At 50.3% G+C, this 9,268-nt stretch overlaps 1 protein-coding gene across 1 annotated transcript; it reads right to left on the bottom strand.

Annotated features, from left to right (window-relative positions):
• Positions 1-473: 473 nt before the first annotated feature.
• On the bottom strand, positions 474-3,744 carry LOC143804593 (uncharacterized). The gene is made up of 2 exons (XM_077282832.1): positions 959-3,744; positions 474-679 (listed from the first exon to the last, which is right to left on the bottom strand). The coding sequence occupies exon 1, from the start codon at positions 3,742-3,744 to the stop codon at positions 1,015-1,017; it is 2,730 nt and encodes a 909-aa protein (XP_077138947.1). The 3' UTR covers positions 474-679; positions 959-1,014.
• Positions 3,745-9,268: the final 5,524 nt, after the last annotated feature.

Below are 9,268 nucleotides of genomic sequence, written 5' to 3'. Positions count from 1 at the left end.
CCCGGCTAATCCACCTCTCTCCTCCCCTCTGCAAATCCCTCCACTGGCTCCCAATTCCCCAACGAATCCAGTTCAAACTACTAACACCAATCTACAAAGCCATCCACAACCTGTCCCCTCCCTATATCTCTGAACTAATCTCCCAATATCTTCCCTCACGTAATCTTTGATCCTCCCAAGACCTCCTTCTCTCCTCCACACTTATTCGCTCCTCAACCAACCGCCTGCAAGATTTCTCACCAATATCCCCATCCTCTCAAATTCCACGCCTCATCACGTCCGATTATCCACCACCCTTTGATCTTTCAGACGGAACCTGAAAACCCATCTCTTCAGGAAAGCCTACAGCATGCAATAACCATTCTGCCGCCGCCTCACCACCACCAGAGCTGCTGCACCCCCGAACTTTTGTCTCTTCCCCATTATCCCATAGGATGTAAATCCGCAAGGAAAGGAAAGGAAATTTCAACTCATAGCTGTCAAACAAGTTTATTACAAGTCAGATAGTTAGAAATAAAAAAGAGAAATATATAAGTATGCATACATACAAATCAATAATAAAGAGTTTTAGAAATCAAAACAATGAATTAAACATCAAAGACAGATTAATGACAAAAAAGAAAAACACATTTTGTACCAAAGTCCTCTGTGCTTTAGCTGCAAAAATGGGTATTTATACCTACCGATAATTCGGTTTCCAGGAGTCCATCCTGACAGCACGCTGGAGGACGTCCTCCTCCTCCTTGCAGGGACAGGAAATACAACACGAGAGGTTAAAAGGTCCCACTCCACCCCCTTTCCTTCAGTGTTTTGACAAGTACCACACCATGGATAGATATATCTTGCAAAAAAACTATTAACCAACATATACAGCATATGAACATAGAATACATGGGGGGGAAATAACGGTGCTGTCAGGATGGACTCCTGGAAACCGAATTATCGGTAGGTATAATACCCATTTTCCAGGACGTCCCCCTGACAGCACGCTGGAGAATACCAAAGAAACCTCCTTTAGGGTGGGACAACGGCCTGGAGAACTTTTCTCCCAAAAGATGTTTGATGTGCAGCCAACACATCCAATTTATAATGCTTACAAAAAGTATTTACTCTGGCCCAAGTAGCGGCCTTGCAAATCTGATCAAGGGATGCCCCCACCCGCTCAGCCCATGAAGCCGAAACCGCCCTAGTAGAGTGCGCTTTAATCCCTACCGCACAATCTATCCCTTCTGATGTGTAGGCTTTTGAGATTATAGACGTGATCCATCTAGCAATTGAGGTCTTGGAAGCTTTTTTACCTCTATTTTTACCCCCGAATAAAATAAACAGGTTAGAATCCTTCCTCCAGGAACTAGTGGCTTCCAGATAGTCTAAAACCGCCTGTCTAACATCCAGGGAGTGTAACGCCTGTTCCTTTTCATTAGAAGGGTTGTCACAAAAGGAAGGTAAAATTATTTCCTGGTCTCGATTTTTAAACGAGGCTACTTTGGGGACAAAAGCTGGATCTAATTTTAGAATTATATGGTCTTCCCGGACCTGAAGGTACGGATCTTTAATTGAAAGGGCCTGAATCTCGCCTACACGTTTCGCTGTTGTAATAGCTACTAAGAAGGCCGTTTTCCAGGTACGTACTGAAATAGGCATGTCTTCTCTAAGAGTATAGGGATCTTTACATAGAGCCCTAAGAACTAAATTTAAGTCCCAAGAAGGAACTAGCTGCCTCAAGGTAGGACGTAATTTCTGGATGGCCTTCACAAATCTAATTATCCATGGGTGAGAAGCCAATGGATAATCCAAAAAAGTACTGAGCGCCGAAATCTGGACTTTAAGAGTACTTGGCCTAATCCCCATGTCGAAGCCAGACTGAAGAAAATTCAAAACTCTAGGAACATCCAAGGCTCCCGGTATCCCAGCCGACCTGCCACTTTCTGTACAAAACTTCTTCCAAATCTTGTGATAGATGGCCGCAGTCACAGGCTTTCTACTAGCCTGGATGGTTGAAATTACTTTGTCCGACAGACCTCTGGCCTTTAACATGTCCCTCTCAGGATCCATGCTGATAGATGTAATCTCCCTGGACCTTGGTGTAACACCGGTCCTTGATGAATGATGTCCTTCCATAACGGGAGACTGATAGGAGCCATGATGTTGGAAAACCCTAACAATGGGAACCAGCTTCTTCTTGGCCAGTATGGCACTATTGTTATCACTGTTGCTTGGTCCTCTTGGATCTTTCTGAGCACTACTGGGATAAGTGCTATTGGAGGGAACGCATAAGATAGAGGTTCGTCCCACCTCTGACTCAGTGCGTCGACTGCTTCCGGGATATCTGAAGGGTTGAGGGAATAAAATCTTGGCACCTTCGAATTTTTCCTTGTAGCGAACAAGTCTATGCCAGGAGTTCCCCAACGGCGGCATAGCATTTGAAAAATGTTCTGATTTAATTCCCATTCTGTTGGAGACACCTTTCTTCTGCTCAGGTAATCGGCCAGAATGTTTTGAGATCCCTCTAGATGTACTGCTGTTATTGACAGGATTGTGTTTTCTGACCAGGCAAAAATCCTTTGAGCTAGATCTTGAAGAGCCCTGTGTCTGGAGCCTCCCTGGTGTCTCAAAAAGGATACTGCTGTCACATTGTCCAATAGAATTTTTACGAGTCTGTTTCTTAGGCGGGGACGGTTTCTTCTGAGGGCCTCCCAGACTGCGTACAATTCTCTGTAGTTTGATGACATCCGACTGATTTTCCTTGGCCACTCGCCCTGAAAGAATTTTCCTTCCAAGTGTGCTCCCCATCACCACTGACCTGCGTCCGTGGTGATAACCACGCAGGGGGTTGCGATCCATGGCACACCTACTTTTAGGTTGTAGTCTCGAGTCCACCATTGTAGTGATCTTCTTACGTCTATTGATAGACGAAGCCTTTTGTCCAGGGAAGAACGACGACGGTCCCATATTTTGAGAACTTGTTCCTGTAGTGGTCTTGAGTGTGCCTGAGCCCACCTGACACAAGGGATGCAAGCTGTCATCTTCCCCAACATTTTCATGGCAGATCTTACTGTAACCGGACCCTTTAGGAACTCTAACACCAACTTCTTCATTGAAAGCCGCTAGACTTCTGGCAAAAAGGATTGTCTGACTGTAGAGTCCAAGAGTACTCCCAGAAATATTTTCCGGTATTCGGGCCTTAGATGTGACTTTTCCCGGTTTACTACCCATCCTAGGTGCTCCAAAACCGTTATGACTCGATCTCTGTGTTTTAGCAGAATATCTTCTGTTCTTGCCACCACGAGAAAATCGTCCAAGTATGGAACTATCGTTATGCCTTGGTTTCTTAGGTAAGCCACCACCTCTGCTACCAGCTTCGTGAAAATCCTTGGAGCCGATGCTAGGCCAAAGGGAAGGCACTGAAATTGGAAGTGGCAGGTTTGGTCCGGAAATTTCACCGAGAACCTCAGCAGATCCTGAGATGAGGGATGTATTGGAACCTGATAATACGCACTCTTCAGGTCGAGAGTGCACATCACCGAGTCTTTGTTTATCAGATGGATAGTTGATTTTATAGACTCCATCCTGAATCTTTTGTACTTTACGTACATATTTAGAGGTTTCAAATTTATTATCGTTCGGGATTCTCCTGACAATTTTGGAATTGAAAAAAGACGAATAGTGACCTGAACCTATTTCTGGAGGGGGAACCCGAACTATGACCCTGGAGCTGAATAGCTTTTGTAGGTCTGAGTACATAGGGGAGTTTGTGTTTACAACGGTTGGTGCGATACACCTCTGCGGTACGCGGGATATTAGTTCTATTTTGTAACCGTCTGCAATTATACCGAGGACATATTTGTTGTCTGAGATCAGACTCCAAGAATCTAGAAACAGACTTAATCTCCCGCCTATCCCTATGGCGTCATTGCCTTCTTTGTCTATAGCTTGAACCAAAAAGGGAACTTCTTCCCTTCCTGTTCTGAGAGAAGGAACCCCTGAAGGACCCCCTGCTGGGTCTCCATTGTTCTCTATACTCAGGCAGCCTGCGGGGGGGGGGGGGGGTGAGGGGGAAGGGCCTTTTCCGAAAAGGCTGAAACTTCCTAGGTTTATCCTCCGGGAATCCTTTTTTAGTATCCGATGCAGATTCTAAAATGTCATCCAGGGCCTGACCAAAAATTTTGGACCCCGTAAATGGAATGGCGCATAATTTATTTTTAGATGCGCTATCCCCCGACCAAGATCTAAGCCAAATAGCCCTACGTGTCGCATTTGACAAAGAGCTATTTCTGGCTGCAAATCTAACGGACTCAGCCGAAGTATCTGCCATGAAAGCCGTAGCTGACTTTATGATAGGCAGGGAGGCAATTATATCTGCCCGTGGGGTCTTGTTAATTAAATGTTCTTCTAATTGTTCCATCCACAGGAACATGGATCTTGCTACTGACGTAGCCGCGATGTTAGTCTTAATCAGAGCTGCTGAGGTTTCCCAAGCTCGACGTAATAGGATATCTGCCTTCCGATCCATTGCGTCCCTGAGACTTGAGGAATCTTCAAAAGGGATGGAAGTCTTCTTTGTAACTTTGGCTATGGGCACATCTACTTTCGGAATTTCTTCCCAAGTCTTGATTTCTTCAGGGTTAAACGGTAGACGACCTTTAAACTCACGTGACATTACCAACCTACGTTCCGCATCTTTCCCTTCTTGGGCTATCATCTGACGAATGTGTTCGCTCACAGGGAAAACCGTCTGTTCCTGACGTGTGAGACCTCCAAACATCTGGTCTTGTCTAGATCTCAGCCGAGGTTCTTCCTTTATCTGCATAGTCTCTCTTACAGCTTGAACCAGCTGTTCTGTGTCTTCCACTGGAAAATAATACTTTCTTCCTTGCTCTTCCTTAGGCAATTCTCCTTCCTCTTGATCAGAACCTCTAAACTCCAATTCTTCTTCTGACGAATCATACCGATCTTCTTGGGCTGCATCACTTCTGGGTCTCTTACGTGCCGGGCCTGGACTGGACCGACCGCTTTGAGACATTGAGGCCAAGGAGTTCTGGACCTCTTCTCGGATTAGGCTCCTCATTTCCGATAATAAAGAAGGTTGTTCCTCTCTGACAATCTTAGAGATACACGAGCTGCAGAGAGCTTTATTATACGTCTCTGGAAGCTTCGTGTTACATACAGAACACCTCTTAGACTTTGAAGATGCTTTTCCCGTCTTTTTTGTCAGAGGGAGGGGATTTTGGGTGGCCTCCTTATCCTAAACTTAAGAATAGGCACTGCTCAGTGTATGTGCAAATAGGAACGACATTCTGCACCCTGCGCACTTACCCCTGCCTCCTCACTTTTGACCTCCATATCTTCTGTTGAGGAATACACAGGGTAAGTGTGAAATCTCTTAATCAAAATAAAGGATATAGCAGCTTCTGCTGCGCTCACCCTTAGTCTCCGGCATAAGATGCGGTTCAATATGCTGGCTGGCCCGGACTATCCGCTGTACGTGTCCTGCCATCACCACAATCAAATCCTGCGCCTTATCTTCCTTCACATAGAGGAATGCAGGGCGCACTATTGCAGTACCTCCGGGTTTATATATAAATACTTCCGCGTTCCACCTAGTGGAACGCACGCCGAATGCATCGCCTTCCCCCGGATGTATCGCCTCCCCCCGGATGTGACGTCACCTTACCTTGCGACGCCACCGGAAGTGCTGTATGAACGTACTTCCGCGTTCCACCTCATGGAACGCAAACCGCCGCCGGATCTTCTGACATGTGGCGCCTCTTGCTGGTCTGGCGCCCGAGCCGAGAGCCTCCCACCGGGAGGAAGCGGCTCTCACCCAGGAGCTCGTCTGCTCACTGGTCTCTAGGCAGAGGGACTCCCCACCGGGGAGTTTCTACCTCAGGGCATCGTCGCGGGGGAAAGATATTGGCAGAGCCGCACGATCCCCCGGGCCCTCTGGACTGGTAAGTTTCTGCGCTGCTCTCGTGTGTCCCTCCATGCAGGGACAGGAAAAACACTGAAGGAAAGGGGGTGGAGTGGGACCTTTTAACCTCTCGTGTTGTATTTCCTGTCCCTGCAAGGAGGAGGAGGACGTCCTCCAGCGTGCTGTCAGGGGGACGTCCTGGAAAATTGCATTGTGGTGCTTAAATGCAACCTGTCACCCCCAAAATCGAGGGTGAGCTAAGCCCACCAGCATCAGGGGCTTATCTACAGCATTCTGTAATGCATTCTGTAATGCTGTAGAAAAGCCCCAGATGTATCCTAAAAAATGAGAAAAAAAGGTTATATTATACTCACCCAGGGACAGTCCCGGTCCTGTCCGATGGGCATCGCGGTCCGGCACCTCCTATCTTCATCAGATGACGTCCTCTTCGTGTCTTCACGCTGCGGCTCCAGCACAAAGTACTGCAGTGTGCAGGCCCCAGGCCTCTCTGACCTTTCCCGGCGCCTGCGCACCGCAGCGTGAAGACAAGAAGAGGAAGTCATCCTATCAAGATGGGAGGCCCAGGACCGGACTGCCCGCGTGAGTATAATCTAACCTCTTTTTCTCATCTTTTAGATTACATTGGAGGCTTATCTACAGCATTACAGAATGCTGTAGATAAGCCCCTGATGCTGGAGGGCTTAGCTCACCATCGATTTTGGGGGTGACAGGTTCCCTTTAGGAGACAGAGGGAGAGCGGGGAGACAGAGGGAGAGCAAATTATAAGTAATTATACTCATCTATCTGACATTATCAGACGCACACAGTGTCATCCCTTTGGGTCCTCACATGGATTGTGGGGGCACCGCCATTCCACTTGGTGAAAAGAAGTCCAGAGATGAAATGACATCTGCAGGGAGGTCACTGCTCTGGGGGGGCACAGGATGGGGAAAAGTCACAATACCTAGAATAAAACAGAAAAAAAATCATGCAGAAAACTGGATACAAGTAGTGGCTGACACCAGTGGCCACCGGGCTAATACTGACCAGCACAGCGTGCGAGGGGAGAATAAAGCCAGGGATCTGGATACGTTGTAAAGCTGTTTCGCTCCCAGAGGTCATAGATCAGTCATCAACCTGACAGCATGTGTCCCCAGTAATATTAATGAGAAAACGTTTTATGGATTTAAAAAAAAAAAAAAAAACAGGACCGACTCCTCACCATCAGGCAGAGATTCTCATGCTAAGTAATATCAATCCCTCAGATCTCCATCATCATTCATCCCCTCCCCTGTTCGCCCCCACACACGTAGCACTATACTTCCCTGCACCCCCCACCGCAAGTAACATCACACACACTGACCTGCACAGCACGTGACATCAGCCCCCCACACCAAACAGACCCATGCGGGTAACATCAGCCCCATTCTGCAGGTAGACCCCCTTGCATGCAGATCCCCCCCACGCAGGCAACATGACCCCCTTCCCAACAGAGACTCCAGCACACAGCCTCTCTTGCCCAGAGACCTGCAGCCCCCCTTCCCAACAGACACCCAGCACCACTAGCAAGGAACATGACCCCCTTTCCACTGAGACCCCCAGTATGCAGTCTCCTTTCCCCAGGCAGGCCCCTCCAGCACGCAGTCCCATGCAAACAACATCTCCGCCTTCTCCCCAGCATGCACATGCAGCCCCATGCAAGCAACAGCACCCCATTCCCCCCAGGCAGCCCCATGCAAGCAGCAACACCCCATTCCCCCCAGGCAGCCCCATGCAAGCAGCAACACCCCATTCTCCCCAGGCAGCCCCATGCAAGCAGCAACACCCCATTCTCCCCAGGCAGCCCCATGCAAGCAGCAACACCCCATTCTCCCCAGGCAGCCCCATGCAAGCAGCAACACCCCATTCTCCCCAGGCAGCCCCATGCAAGCAACACCACCCCATTCTCCCCAGGCAGCCCCATGCAAGCAACATCACCCCATTCTCCCCAGGCAGCCCCATGCAAGCAGCAACACCCCATTCTCACCACGGCAGACCCCCCGTCCAGAAAAGAACATGCAGCACCATGCAAGCATCACCCCATTCTCCCCAGGCAGCCCCATGCAAGCATCACCCCATTCTCACCAGGCAGACCCCCCCCATCCAGCATGCACATGCAGCCCCATGCAAGCAACATCACCTCATTCTCCCCAGGCAGCCCCATGCAAGCAACATCACCCCATTCTCCCCAGGCAGCCCCATGCACGCAGCAACACCCCATTCTCCCCAGGCGGCCCCATGCAAGCAGCATCACCCCATTCTCCCCAGGCAGCCCCATGCAAGCAGCATCACCCCATTCTCCCCAGGCAGCCCCATGCAAGCAGCATCACCCCATTCTCCCCAGGCAGCCCCATGCAAGCAGCATCACCCCATTCTCCCCAGGCAGCCCCATGAAAGCAGCATCACGCCATTCTCCGCAGGCAGCCCCATGCAAGCAACATCACCCCATTCTCACCACGGCAGACCCCCCCGTCCAGAAAAGAACATGCAGCACCATGCAAGCATCACCCCATTCTCCCCAGGCAGCCCCATGCAAGCAGCAACACCCCATTCTCCCCAGGCAGCCCCATGCAAGCAGCATCACCCCATTCTCCCCAGGCAGCCCCATGCAAGCAGCATCACCCCATTCTCCCCAGGCAGCCCCATGCAAGCAGCATCACCCCATTCTCCCCAGGCAGCCCCATGCAAGCAGCATCACCCCATTCTCCCCAGGCAGCCCCATGCAAGCAACATCACCCCATTCTCACCACGGCAGACACCCCCCGTCCAGAAAAGAACATGCAGCACCATGCAAGCATCACCCCATTCTCCCCAGGCAGCCCCATGCAAGCATCACCCCATTCTCACCAGGCAGACCCCCCCATCCAGCATGCACATGCAGCCCCATGCAAGCAACATCACCCCATTCTCCCCAGGCAGCCCCATGCAAGCAGCAACACCCCATTCTCCCCAGGCAGCCCCATGCAAGCAGCAACACCCCATTCTCCCCAGGCAGCCCCATGCAAGCAGCAACACCCCATTCTCCCCAGGCAGCCCCATGCCAGCAGCATCACCCCATTCTCCCCAGGCAGCCCCATGCCAGCAGCATCACCCCATTCTCCCCAGGCAGCCCCATGAAAGCAGCATCACGCCATTCTCCGCAGGCAGCCCCATGCAAGCAACATCACCCCATTCTCACCACGGCAGACCCCCCCGTCCAGAAAAGAACATGCAGCACCACCCCATTCTCCCCAGGCAGCCCCATGCAAGCAGCAACACCCCATTCTCCCCAGGCAGCCCCTGCAAGCAACAACACCCCATTCTCCCCAGGCAGCCCCA

The sequence above is a fragment of the Ranitomeya variabilis genome, chromosome 2, assembly GCF_051348905.1.
Source record: "Ranitomeya variabilis isolate aRanVar5 chromosome 2, aRanVar5.hap1, whole genome shotgun sequence".
Classification (NCBI taxonomy): Eukaryota; Metazoa; Chordata; class Amphibia; order Anura; family Dendrobatidae; genus Ranitomeya; species Ranitomeya variabilis.
The sequence above is the reverse complement of the archived record's forward strand: the minus strand, read 5'-3'. Positions and strand labels throughout refer to the sequence as shown.

Bases quoted from the DNA above. Each gene is read 5' to 3' on its own strand.
- LOC143804593 (XM_077282832.1), bottom strand. From the start codon at position 3,744: ATGTACTCAGACCTACAAAAGCTATTCAGCTCCAGGGTCATAGTTCGG.